This window comes from Rhagoletis pomonella, unplaced genomic scaffold (assembly GCF_013731165.1).
Source record: "Rhagoletis pomonella isolate Grant_MI unplaced genomic scaffold, Rhpom_1.0 Rhpom_scaffold_00005, whole genome shotgun sequence".
Classification (NCBI taxonomy): Eukaryota; Metazoa; Arthropoda; class Insecta; order Diptera; family Tephritidae; genus Rhagoletis; species Rhagoletis pomonella.
In genome coordinates, this window is record NW_023458559.1 from 57992966 (window position 1) to 58006832 (window position 13867).

Sequence of the window (13867 nt, forward strand, 5' to 3'; positions counted from 1 at the left end):
AGCAGCCAGATTTTTATGGAATTCCTTTAAACAAAAGTTAGCGTGTTTTTTTTTTTGTTTTATTTAATAAATGCACATTTTTGGAATCGAAAAAGTTCGAATATTTTATTATATTGAGTTTTTTATCATGAGACCTTTAATAGCAGCCCCAGAATTTGAGCAAATTAGGGAAATCGTCTGGCTGGGGTATAAAATAATTAGTCTACAATTTAATTATTTCATAGATTACTTAGTGTTGGTATTATTTTTTGTTTTGATACAAGTATTAGTATTAGTTTTGGTACCGGTTTTGCTATTGATTTTAGTATTGGTTTGGTATTGGTATTGGTATTACTATTGTAATTGATGTTGATGTTGTTAATGGCCCTGGTAATGGCATTTGTATTGATATTGGTCCATATTTGTATTGGTATTGGTATTTGTACTGGTATAGGTAATGACGTTGGTATTATTATTTGTATTTGTTCTGGTATTATGAGTACTGATATTCCTATCGCCATCGGTACTGGTAATGGTATTGATACTGGCATAGTTAATGCGTTATATTTAATTACTCACAAGTGTAAGTCTGCGGCTAATTTCCAACACTTTAAATTTGCTTAATGATATTTATTGTTTTTCAACATGTAATTCAAGCAAATACAAATGTGACCGCATTTAGCAGCTCATTTTCACTTAGCTAATAGATAAACTTATTTACTAACAAAGGTGTACATACCTAGTATATTTGTGTTAGTATGTTTTTTATCTGATTTCCTGTAATTGATAGTCATAAATTGTCAGGCATTTCACTTTCATTGTACTGCAGCAAATGCAAGCAAAACACCGCAGTATCACAGTAGATCCATATTTATTGACTCTTGGGAGCTAACAGATATCTACCTGGTGGTGAGGTAGCACATAATTACAAATCCATTTACATATATATCATGAATCGTTGTAGGCTAATCTGAAACGCACAAATATGGGTGGAAGATATTGGTTTACAATCATACATATGTATGCATATTTCTGTGTACTATTATGCGTACTTGCCTAGTTAACGTGAGTACTAACATTACAGCTATTAAACCACTTTTGCGGTTAACTTGCTGCAATCGACTAACCAATAAAAAAATACGAGTATGAGTATTTGTAACTCACATTCTTTCGAACTAAATATGAAACTGCGTGAGATATGTCAGAGCAATGTAACGTGCTGGGGTGCCAAGTTGCAGTGAGGTGCCAATGAGGAGCCAAGATAGTACGCAAGATAGCGTTTGGATACAAACATATATCTACATATCCACACATAAGTGGGTATGTAAGATACCCGTACATATTTGCCAAGTACTTGACTCATAGTGCCACAATGAACGCTGTGGCAAACAAACGCATTTGGATAGGCTGCTTGAGTGTGAGTAGAGTTCATGTACTGGCAAGTGTTTATTCTACCACACATCTTTGTATGCAATCGTATCTCATGTGGTAATTTCTCAGGCAAACGTACATATGTACATACATACATATTAATTTAACTTTTTCGTTATCAGTTTCCATCACTGGGCCGCGTTAAATCTTTTTTATGGCACTTCATTTGTTGCCATTTACTTTTAACTATTTCAAATGCTGATATGCCTGTAACCACGTACATATGTATGTATGTATGTGAGTAAAAGTAGGTGAATTGTGGCACACATCTCAAGCTGTACATATGTATTTACCTTAGCCACCATAAGCTCATATTCACCCAAACCTATTTCTCATATGCTCGGCGCGGCTGTGGTTTACAAAGCCATACTGTTGTTGTTGCCTCAAATTTTCCAGCAATAAGTTACTCCTTGCATTTATATAAGCGAGCAAACTATTTAAAAACAAGTAAGAGCAGCGCTGTCTTCGGCTATGCCGAAGGCTTCATACCTTTCATGAACATCTGCAAATTTTACTTTGACAGATTACTGCTTTTGAATACATCTGCATACATCGATAGAGGAGTTACATACTTATATAAAAAATCGCATCTAAACAATCAGAGGTATGGAAGATATACTTTATATGGCACCAATCTAAGTGATTTTCACTGCTATGTGATCGGTATGTAAACCGGTAACACAATTTATTGGGTTTAGTTTCCTACATAAAGGAGATATATCGCAAAAACTGGTATCTGAACAATCAGTGGTATAGGAGATAAAGCTTATACAGCATAGATTTTGACGATTTTCTCAGTAGACTTTGTATTATTATTTATAAAATATCTTACGAAATTTATCGGTTTTAGCTGTTCAAATAAAGGAGTTTTACAGTAAAATCCCATATCTGAACAATCAGATGTATGAAAGATACATATATGTTATAGTCACCCGATCCTTGTTATTTTCACTGTAAGTATTCCGTTGATAATGAGCAAAAATGGTGCGAAATTTCATGTTCCTAGCTGCATAAATGGAGGAGTTATGATAAAAGACCTCATATCTGAACAATCAGTTGTATGGGGGCTACAGGTTATAGTGACCCGATCTTTGTTATTTTCACTGTAAGTCTTCTGTTGATAATGAGTGAAAACAGCGCGAAATTTCATGGTCCTAGCTACATAAATGGATGAATTATAACGAAAAATCTCATATCTGATCAATCAGTTGTATGGGAGCTATAGGTTATAGTTACCCGATCTTTTTAATTTTCACTGTAAGTTTTCTGTTAATAATTATTGAAAACAGTGCGGAATTTCATGTTCCTAGCTATATAAATGGAGGAGTTATAACGAAAAATTTTATATCTGAACAATCAGTTGTATGGGAGCTATAGGTTATAGTAACCCGATCTTTGTAATTTTCACTGTAAGTATTCTGTTGATAATGGGTGCAAATACTGCAAAATCTCATGTTCGTAGCTGCATAAATGAAGAAGTTATAACGAAAAATCTCATATCTGAACAATCAGTTGTATGGGAGCTATATGTTATAGTGGTCCGATTCTTCCGGTTCCGACAAATGATTAATACATTATAAAAATACACCCACCTACCAAATTTGATCCGGATATCTCGAAAACTGAGAGACTAGATTGCATACAAACAGACGGACAGACGGACAGACGGACATGGCTAAATCAACTCAGCTCGACGTTCTGATCATATAAGTATACATTTTAATGGGTCTATCTCTTTTTGTTCTGGTACTTACAAACATCGGACCAAAGTTATAATACCATTTCATGCTCATGAAAGGTATAATTAGAATTTTTTCGCAGATCGAAATATAAAGGCGCTGGCAAGGATAAATTTAAGTGTAGCATACTTTCAGGGCGCACAGTTATGCCTAAAAGACTACTGAGAGCGTGAATTTTGTTTACCTCTTCCTAAAGCGGCCTCGTATTCAAAGAAGATTCATATTCTTCTCTTCAAGTTATAAACCCATCAAAGAGCTATCAGTTCAAAAACGCCCTATCTCAACATATTTCATTTTCATTTATTCATGAGATACATAGGGCGTTTTCGTACTGGCTACTGAGATATGAAGGTCGATCACTCAATCAGGTGGTGATATATTTCTCCCATTACTCTCCAGAGATTAGATAGTCTGCTTTACTGCAGTCCTCAATCTCCAGGACAATGAAGTTAGACTGTGCTAAACGTATTTGACGCAGCTCTAGTCTGAGACCTCTTTTGGAGAGATCCACATGCCGGACATTCATTGGGCATATCAGGGTCGAATTTGAATAGGTCGAAGTTCAGACGACTGAAGATTCCAGATCGCAACTGAGCTAACTTATTTCCCTCGGCTCGTCCTAGATCGTATTCGGACCTACTGCGAAGCGATCAAGCTGTACAACATACTATGTATATCTGCCTCAGGATCTTCGGGCTGCACTAGCATAATTAGCCCGATAGACTCTTGCATACCATCAAAGCCTTGGTAGCTCTAGATGTGTTCGAGTCCATGCAATTATTTCTATTTATAAATATGGAGGATACCCTAATGGCGACATTAACTCCAGCTCAATAATTATTTTCCTCTTATTCAGAAGGCCGCCTATTTATTCACCTAAAAATATATTTTAGCACTAAACTGTTCTACTACATTTATTAAAACCTATTTTCTCCCATTTTATTTCCAGGAGTCCGGCCAAGCAATCACCTCACGTGTTTTCGAGGGCTGCGGTCGTCCAACGCTGGGTCGCACGCGTCGCTCAATGAATCCTAAGTTCACACAACGCACATCCGCTCCAGTTGCACGGCAACGGCTTTCTTCTGTGAGCCTAAGCAGTTCAGATTCGAAAGTGATACGTAAGCGCGCCACCTTGGAGGTACCAACAGAACAAATCGAATCCGATATTTTAGATATCGATGCCGACGTTGATGATGCAATTGTATTGCGGGAAAGGCGCGCCTCTGAACCTGGCTCAGAGGAGCAGAGCGCTGAAGGTGACAAGTCGAACGGCAGCTCTAATGGCGGCGGCAGCGGCGGTCGTCGCAATCAACAGCGTCGCAAGCCGCAACAGAATCGCAAGAATGATGACGACTACAATGGGCGCGATCCGAATCTCGATAAGCTGGTGCGCGAGATTAGACAGCGCGTAAAAGAATCAAAGAAATTCTGGTCGAATTTGCCGCATCAGATTTGCAGCAATGACGAGACCTCTACATCGTCGGACGTGGATGGCATGTGCTGGAATGGACACACAATCGACAGGTGAGTCTTGCGCGTATATTTACACTATTAAAATTCGTATTAATACTTGCTTTTCCGCTACTCCTTAGGTACATGCACCCCGTAACCACCGAACAGACCCGCAATCCTGAATTCCCTGGCAATCCGGCGTCAACACGTCAGATCTCGCAAGTTGCGACACAACTCTTCTACCTGAAGAATGTCATTAATCATCTGCGTAATGCCTACAACGGACAAGATGTCGAATGGAGTGATCATGGTAAGCGCGCTACAAAGCATATCCATACTTTTATTCGTCCAGCATACTTACATCTCTTATCTCTTTATTTCAGAAGATGCTATCGATGGCAGCGGCGCTGGTTCAGGCGCTGGCAGCGACGATGAGGATGACGACGAGGGATCTGGCCTTAGCGGCGGTCCGTTTACACCCCCCCACCTTAAACCTACCGATCGTCCTTCGGTGCCAGCGAACAACATCGATGACGAGGATGGAGATGACGTAGAAGAGCGTCGCATTACGGACACTTCACACACAACGCGCCCCAAATATCCTGGTAGTACGAGTGGTGGTGCCGCCGCAGGCGGTGATACGAACTCCATTGAGGAAGAAGAGGAAAATGATGACGACGACGACAATGATTTGGATGCGGACAAGGACAGTGGGAATGCGGGCGCGAAGACGGCGCCTAAGATGACATTGCGCCGTGCGCTGCTGATGTATCTACTGCCGCTGTATATGGCGTGGTTTGGTGGCTGTGTTGCCGATATGCTGTGATTCGTTGTTGTTGCTTGAGGCAAATAAAGGACCTTGGCTGGTTTAGAGGCGTAGGGGATGTGCCGAATTTTTTGAATTTTAAAAATTGTTTAGGTAGTGGTTAAGCGGCAGCCGGTTTCGTATGGCTGATGAGGTTATTGATGATAAGTAGGAAAGTGCATGGCATGCATTTCGTAGCATAATGCAAAGAGCAGTGGCATTGAGTGTGTGGCAAGTTTTTGGGAATTAAATGAGTTTTAACTATACTTTTAGGCGCTTCCTGAGAATATGTAGGTTTTGTGCGTTGCTTAAGCTGGTTTGTTGAACTCTAAGACCGTAAGGCTCAAGATGCGATTTTTCAGCGAATAAACTACTTTTACTAAAAATGTTCACTACTTTTAGGCGCAGCCAATTCTCTAGTTTCCTAAATTTGCCAATTTTTGAAACTGTTTTCTATTCCTCAAGACTTGCTTGATTTACTACATACGCTTAACTCGTTTTTTATAGGTTGAATTTCAAAACTTGAATGTTTATGAAAATTTTCTCTTTAAAGATATGTACGTAAAATTTCTTTGTAGCATACTTTTAGTGCTTCAACCAACTCAAATCTCGAACAAATACCCAGTAACGAAATCTGCTGAATAAAAATCTACTTTTAGGCGCATTTCTATTAAAATATTTTTTACTAATTTATGCACAACAACACAATTGCAAGAACAAACATAGATTTATCCTTAGAAGCGAATAATTTAAAAAATGAACTTTAAGCGAAACAAATCATTTATATACGTAAACAATATAGCAGTTATAAAAAATTAGTTAGCTATTAAGCACAAAGTAATACATAATTAAAACAAAATTAATACTTACATAGGTACATATCGTCGTTTAAAGTACAAAACCGCGTATCAACAAAATGCAAAACCGCGTATCAAGATAATGCAAAAGCTCGTATGTGAGGTTGCATAAATTATTGTCTAGATAGTAAAAACACGCATATTTCAAAATGATTCTGTTGTTTTTATAAAGCAATTGCCTTTCTGGGTAGTATATTTCAGGACGAATGGATAAGGATTGAGCCAAGAGCTTGTGTGAGCAAATCCAATTTTTGGCAGCAACTGTCAGTTACGCGGTTTTGCAGAATGAGGATACGCGGTTTTGTACTTTAAACGACGATATGTATGTATGTACCAGCAGTTAATATTATAAAATTATAACAAAAACGACAAACAAATGTGTATGCAAAGCCGCGTGTATAACTTATATCAATGTATGTTTGTATGTGTAGAGCAAGTGATTGTAATTGTGAGTCTGAACTACCGTGCGTGTGTGTGATTCCAACTTTTTTTTTGTAACTCCTTTTGTTTTTTTTTTAATTGTAGAGCAAGCATTTAAATGCATTTTTCTGTATTATATTTAAACTATTATTAAATCGAAAAATAAATGTGGCGAATGTTGAAGAGTGTAAGAGCATTTTAGGCGCAATAACAACCTGTATTTATCATGTAAGCATATTTACTATATAATTATGAAAATTTTCCAATAAAAAATTTGTAATTCGAAACTTTGTCGCATACATACATATGTATATTTTGGGCTTTTAAAATTGCGTATAAAGAAGTGGGTGAGAAAAAAATTAAGTGACAAAAAGCTAAATAAATAAAATATAAAATAAAAAAATTAGATTCTGTAATCTAAGAATTACGGCACTTTAGGGAAGTCTTAGAATATGAAGAAGTAATTAGCTGATTCCCGTAACCTAATAACTTCAAAACTCTGTATTCGAAAATTAGGGTTTTCAAACATTTTCGAGACTGTGAAGTTTTCATAACCTTTTTCTTCGGTTTGAAGGAATGCGACTAACAATATTATACTTACATAAATATTCATATACATACTTGTATTAAGACTAAATGAAAAAAGCAATTAAGTACATAAATATTTTGAAAAAAAAAGCACGGTGAAGCTTTGTTAAACACTCTTTTTTGTATCCCGATTTTGTTAAAAACGCGTTAAGTAGTGTTAAAAATGCCGAAACATCCACGTACATATGTAAGTATGCATATTAGGGTGGTCCAAACAAAGTAAAGTCGGAATTTTAATGCCGCCACCCCCTAGGATTGTTGTATACCGGAATCAATATAGTCCTATTTTTTATTTTGAAATCAAAAAATATTTAGAGAGTGCTCAAAGCGCTCAAAGTTTTCCATGTATTTTATAATATTTGGGCAATTGGGCAACTTTGCGCAAAGTATTTCATGAGGACAATTTTATATTTAATTTCTGACATTTAATTATTTGACAATACTTAAAACATATTCACATTATCGTAATTTACGGCTCATTTGTAATTTATAAGTAAATAATGCTGAAATCAAGTAATTTCGCTTTGTAAATTCTGTCAATAAATTCAATAGAAATGAGATAATTTATCATAAATCAAGAACCAAATGAAGAAAAAAAAAATGTATTTATTTTAGCCCCCCGTGTTAGGGAAATTTTAAAAAATGCCGAAAGCTATGCAACCATTTGTTTTTTGAATACAAATTCAAACCACACACTCGTACGTACACGTGCTATAGAAATTATGGAAGAAAATGTGAACTTACTTGATTTATGTGAAGTAATTTGATCGAAACAAAGTAACTTATGCTGTAATGTGAATATTTTTTATGAATAAGGCCATTAATTTAAGAAAAAAGAAACAATTGAAACTCAAATAATAATAAATATTTAACTCCTACGAAAAAGCGTTGAGCACAAATTGAAAATGAAAGAAAACAAAATAGTTGATTGAAAGATGCACAGCAAGCTGCAAAAATGCCATATAAATTTTGTCATTTCATTTGCGAGTGTTTAAAATTGCGCTTTTAAATGAGTACGCTTAGAGTTTTCCGATCGAAAAATATTGATTTTCAAGAATTGCATACCATTTCTACGAAAAGTTTTTTTTCCTATATAAAATACATAGAAAATTTTGAGCGCTTTGAGCACTCTAAATATTTTTTTATTTGGAAATAAAAAAAATATGGGCATATTTTTTCGGAATAGAACAATCCTAGGGGCTGGCGGCATTAAAATTCCGACTTTACTTTTTTTTTTGACTACATAAATTGCATATATTACCAAAATTTTACCCATTGTAAATTTATATATGATCATTTTAAATGATGTCCCATGGAATAAGTAATAGTAAATAGTTTAGAAATATCTTTGCAACCTTCAGCTGTCAGACAATAATTATGTCCCCACAGTTCACCGCTAATTCTTTTATCAAATTTTATTTTATTAACAATACATTCTTAAAAAAAAATATTTTTTTTTCGTATTTTGGACAGTCGTTATTACGGTTTTGGTTTCCTAACTTCTATTTGCTTATTTTTATTCAACAAACATAAAATCCATTTCACTCTAAGTATTTTTTTTTTTATTTAAGTACACACCTTACCTGTCGAAGCAACTGCGTATACGTAACTAATATATAAAATTGTTAAAAATTAAAAAAAATTACCGACCAAATTTTAACGTAAATAAAAACACGTAAAATATTAAAAACTAAAAGTTTATTAGGCTTTCCCTATTCAAATGTTCATTTTTGCCTCATGCAAAAAAATAAATTCTCATTGATAGAGCCTACTTTTCAGTGCTCATCCGCGAGACCTGTTCAAAAAATATGTTTTCTTTTGCTGTCTTTCATTCTATAAAATAATTTATGTAAATGTATTTATTATAAAAATATGAATATCAACACGTTAATAACCTATAAGCGGGAATCAGTATTAGTTAAAACACGTAGTTATGACCCCTTTTTAAATTATATAGTTCATAATATGTATAGAACTAAAAAAACAGCCATTAACTCATCTTCTTTAATTTATGAACACATATACATATGTATATGTACATGTATTTAGCATATGAATGTAAAACAGAAACTTTCGAGGAAGAGTAGAAGAGAATGTGATGATTATGAAAATTTAAAAAATAAACAAATAAATGTATACGGAATGCAAAAATGAGTTTTCTTATTACAAACCAAGGCGAATACATATAAGGTGGTATCGATTCAACAAATACAACAATTACTTGTATTTTGTTTTTGCTTTTAGCGGGCCAATGTCAAATTTCAGCTATTCTTCCTCAGATCAAAAAGGGCGACAGAAAATACAAACACTCTCACGTTTTCACTCACTCGCTAACGAAATACAAAATTTTGACAATCAAACGCTACTCACAGCTGATGAAACAACACCACCTTATATAAATTCGCCTTGTTACAAACTGAGGAGTATTAAGCCAAAAATTTAAAACTCTGCTTGAGTTCCAACGCTGCAGGCGACTTTCAAGCATAAAGCAACCCGACTTTAAAAATTGATGTCGGTATGGGACAGAACCAAGGCACATTAAACAGGTAGTATCAGTAGAGCAAAAACAACATTTGCGTGTATTTTGTTGTTGCTTCTGATATCGAAAGTGTCAAAAACTGTTCTGAATTTTTTCTTCTAAATCAAAGCGTGCCATGTGAAATACAAAAAATTATAAAAAATAAAAAATTGAAATTGGAAAAAATAAAAATTGTTGCACCTTTCTTTCCTAGTAAATTTGTTTGCTTCTCGAAGCATTGATCCATCCTTTACAAGGGCCAGTAATCAGCGGTTGTGCTGCTGAGTTGGGCGAACGTTCCAAAAGCTGCTATTCAATCGCTTGTTTTGTATGGAAAAAGGTTTCACATCCAAATGGATTTTAACAATTCAGAATTTTTGTGAGAAAAAATTAAAAATATTTGACATTTTCGAGACCAAATAATTTGAAAATAAATCAAAGCAGCTGCTCTACTGATACTACCTGTTCAATGTACCTTGGACAGAACTATTACTGTGACTGCTAAAGCTAAAATTTTTAACGCAGATATGCGTTAGGCGCAGTTACATATTATTTTTTGCAATATGCATTTATGCCTATTCTGCGTAGGCAATTTTAAGAGCCTGAAGCCGGCTTATCAGCTAATTATTCAAAATAGCTGCACGTAACGTTACAACAGCACAAACATTGAGTTTTCAGTTTATCTAAAAGCAGATCTGTAAGTATTTGCTTTTCACTTACTTACGTGGAGCTTTACGAGAGAATCTACTAGAAATTGAAGTAACATAGACATTTTTTAAGGAAAAAAGCATTATTTTGTTATTAAAAAATATGTATGTATGCATATGTATTTATTTGATTTTCTCAAGACTAATACAAAATATCAAGATATAACATAATTCAATAGTCGTTTGTACGTGCATGCTAAATAAATAACATTTTAAATTCATCCACGTACATTTGTGTATATAAAATTACTAAAAAATAGGAAGTGAAAAAGGGCGTTACAGAGCCGCCAGCCTATTAGTTATGTATTTGCACAGCAGTTTTTTCACATACATATGTATATACGCATACATAGTATTTCTAGAACAGTAGACATTCAACAAGTTGTGGTATGGATATTTGAGCATATAATTTACTGAATTAAAAAATATATAATTTGTATGCTCCTACATTTAATAAAAAAAAAGTACTAAATTTGTGTAAAAGGAAACTTAAGGTGCTCCAGCCACATATTAATTGCTAAAAAATTAGCATTTTCAAACCAAAACTAGAAATTTGCTGCTCTAAATTCTAAAAATTCAACACCTGTAAAAACCGGATGTGTCTAAAATTGGTACCGCAATTATGTTGCTGCAACAAGTAGTTTTCAAAATTTACATTTTTGGTGTTGGTAGCCAGAACGCTTGAAGGCTAGTTTAATTTACGCCATAGAAGGCTGCCACTGGCACTAACATATGTATACACATACGGTTGTGATGCAATTTATTTACATTTCGACGGCTGGACGCGTTTTGATGTACACAAAGACAATGATGAGCAACGCAAATACGCAAACTGCGGGCAGGACTACCGTCTTAAGCTGATTTTGTATGGCCATATTCTCCATTTTGCGCTCCTTCTTCTGTTTGCGTGTCTCCTTCACTTTACCGCGTAGCTGTCGCATTTCGCTGGCAAATGGGGGCTTGTGAATGGTTTAACGAGGATTCTGCGAGAATAAATATATTATATTGTAGTCAATTAGTATCGTTATACAGCTTTTTCATAAACTTACTAGTAAAATAGGTGGACAATGTAGGAAAAAATAATGAAAATAAATGAACTATCGGTGGACTGCTTGCTCCAACCACTTGTCGTACGTGTTTGACGTTTGACAACGTCAACAAAATTTTGGCTACAGCGAAAGTTGGGGCCGCACAATGTTGCCTCGCGTGAAGAATTTGCCCTTACCGGCTGACGGGAATAATTAGTTGAAAAATTTGATGACATTCAATGCACGTTTAATAAAATGTAAAAAAAATCCTGAATAACATTTTTTTTTAGTATTATTAAACATTTTCATCGAAGAAACTGAACGCAAAACGTATGCTGCTACAAGGGCAACCCAAAACGCCAATAAGGCGTTTTGATGGACTTAATGTTTTATGGAAATTAAAAACAACAAAAATATTATTAACTACTATTTGGTCAATTTTAGTAAAAATAATTTACTACTGTTCAAATTTAACTACTACACTATTCTACAGGTGAATTTACTTCGCTTATTTCGTATTGTCCATGAAATCTTTTGCTTCGTTTATCTTGGCAGCCAAGTAAGGAGAACCCCCACGATCGGGATGATTGAGCAACATGATCTTCTTGTGTGCATCTTTTATCTGTTAAGAATAATATCATCAAGCAGGTATAAAAGTTGATGATAAGTCGTATGTTAACTTACCTTCAATTTGGACGCACTAGGACTTACGCCCAAAATCAGAGAAGCCTCACGCTTATTCATTTTTGGATCGAAGCCTCCTTTGTAGTATTTCGAGTTCGCCAAGGTTTCTGCGTCAAATTTGGGTAGATTTTTCATAGTTTCGCTTAATTTTGTGGCCATAGCAGGCATGCGGCGCATGAGATGCTTCCCCGCAAAACCAACTGCAGCTAGACCTATGCCAGCAACTATTATCGAGCTTGCCTGCAACAGGAGATGGTTTTTAAGGATGCATTTAGGACTACGGCAATATATACGGTCTACTTACCATTTTATGTAATGTGTAAAAAAATTTGTTTTCGTATATTCCTGCTAATTTCACAAATTACGAATTTGTTTTTACGATTTTTTTTTCTCATGTGTTCCAGAAACGTCAAAATCAGCTGTACGTGAACTACGGTGAGAGATGCCAAATCACTAGAAAATGGCTTTGTTTCTTTTCTTTTTTAGCAGATAATTATCAGGAAGAAGAGATTAGAAAAATTGAGAGAAAAATGCAGGGTTTTTACTGCATTTAAAATGCAACATTTAGCACGTTCGAACATATTTTTTCGAAGAGCGTTCATGCTATCGCATTTGGTCGGTTTCACACTGGAACATTTCTACCACGAGAACAACTCAGTTTGTTGGCAAGAGAGGCAATGCGGAGAGGTAAACTTTCTCACAAAGTGGTTCCAGCTTCTACCCCGTATTAAGCTTGATATACAGGTCAATGCGAACGTGAGCGTGAACTTTCGCAAAGGCAAATAATTCCATTTGTATTCTTATGGACGCTCACACACATCTGCCAAAACTTGCCGTTCACATGCGAATGCTTTGCGTACGTACACAGTTGAGTGTGAGTTCGAAAAAAGGCATATTATGCATTTTAAATTAGTTTTTATTCTATAATTCTGAAAGATATTTTAATTCTCTATCTTTTCATGTCTCAACTATAGCAAAAAGTTGAGTAATAACGAAGATATTGGTCAAAATAAAAAACTCACGCTAGCGCTCGCATTGAACTGTACATATATCAGGCTTTAAAATGGCAGTTCTGCTGCAGCGCACCAACACATGTACAACTACGAAAATGTCGCTACGCAACTTCCAAGCGCAAAAGTTACAAATACATTCAAACGTCAAAAGCTGTTGTTCTGCCAGTTTTTCATCCAGTGTCAAAACGTGAGAACAATTATTCGGTCATTCTAGTGTGAAACAGCCCTGTAGCAAATGTACATTTACGCGAGTTCGAAATCGTATGCTTTTGACAAACAGCCGTGTTCCAGTCGCTTATCCAGATCCGTATCAATCACGATCAATTCGCACAGAGAAGGTAATGTGCGAAAACCCCTACTGAAAAGGGAAAACTAAATTTTAAGCAAAAAATTCAATAAAATGACTTGAATTGTTGTAACCATAACCGAAAATTTTTGTGTGTATAATTTCATTTGACGGTGCTGTCAATTGAAATTTCCTCAATTAAATAGAAAAAAAAAGACAAACTGAGTTGATCACAAACTGAGCCAGATGTATATCAGCTTCACATCGATGTTGGATTTGCTTAACATTTCTTTATCCAAATAATGTAAAATAATGTTACGATTATCCTTGAACCCTCGTCCGGATTACCCAAATATGCTC

The 13867-nt window shown here is 35.3% G+C and overlaps 3 protein-coding genes across 6 annotated transcripts in view; 1 reads left to right on the top strand and 2 right to left on the bottom strand.

Moving 5' to 3' along the window:
• Window positions 1-6309, top strand: part of LOC118739306 (glypican-6) — a 569268-nt gene extending 562959 nt beyond the window's left edge. Inside the window, exons 6-8 of one of the 2 annotated variants that reach the window (XM_036470552.1) lie at window positions 4099-4673; window positions 4742-4911; window positions 4985-6309. In XM_036470552.1, coding sequence (XP_036326445.1) covers window positions 4099-4673; window positions 4742-4911; window positions 4985-5427 — 1188 coding nt within the window. In that variant the 3' untranslated portion in view covers window positions 5428-6309. The remainder of the gene's footprint in view (window positions 1-4098; window positions 4674-4741; window positions 4912-4984) is intronic. The other variant, XM_036470553.1, reaches the window with a different exon arrangement.
• Window positions 6310-10604: 4295 nt separating this feature from the next.
• On the bottom strand, window positions 10605-11473 carry LOC118739312 (single-pass membrane and coiled-coil domain-containing protein 4 homolog). The gene has a single exon (XM_036470564.1). It carries the CDS (start codon window positions 11435-11437, stop codon window positions 11261-11263), a length of 177 nt encoding a protein of 58 aa, XP_036326457.1. The 5' UTR covers window positions 11438-11473; the 3' UTR covers window positions 10605-11260.
• On the bottom strand, window positions 10605-12646 carry LOC118739311 (mitochondrial import inner membrane translocase subunit TIM14). Of its 3 annotated transcripts, XR_004992996.1 has the most exons (5): window positions 12513-12610; window positions 12209-12448; window positions 12028-12146; window positions 11546-11724; window positions 10605-11479 (listed from the first exon to the last, which is right to left on the bottom strand). XR_004992996.1 is itself a non-coding variant. In XM_036470562.1 (4 exons), exons 1-3 carry the CDS (start codon window positions 12513-12515, stop codon window positions 12033-12035), a joined length of 357 nt encoding a protein of 118 aa, XP_036326455.1. In that variant the 5' UTR covers window positions 12516-12610; the 3' UTR covers window positions 11390-11479; window positions 12028-12032. The 3 variants fall into 3 exon arrangements, 2 of the variants coding, with proteins under 2 accessions (XP_036326455.1, XP_036326454.1); XM_036470562.1 differs by lacking the exon at window positions 11546-11724 and having other exon boundaries at window positions 11390-11479; XM_036470561.1 differs by lacking the exons at window positions 10605-11479; window positions 11546-11724 and having other exon boundaries at window positions 11939-12146; window positions 12513-12646.
• Window positions 12647-13867: the final 1221 nt, after the last annotated feature.

What these genes read in the sequence shown, in the direction of transcription:
- LOC118739312 (XM_036470564.1), bottom strand. Translation starts at nt 11,437, where the DNA reads ATGCGACAGCTACGCGGTAAAGTGAAGGAGACACGCAAACAGAAGAAG.
- LOC118739311 (XM_036470562.1), bottom strand. An exon ending in CTAGTGCGTCCAAATTGAAG is followed by an intron (nt 12,147 to 12,208) that starts GTAAGTTAACAT and finishes TATTCTTAACAG; the next exon opens with ATAAAAGATGCACACAAGAA.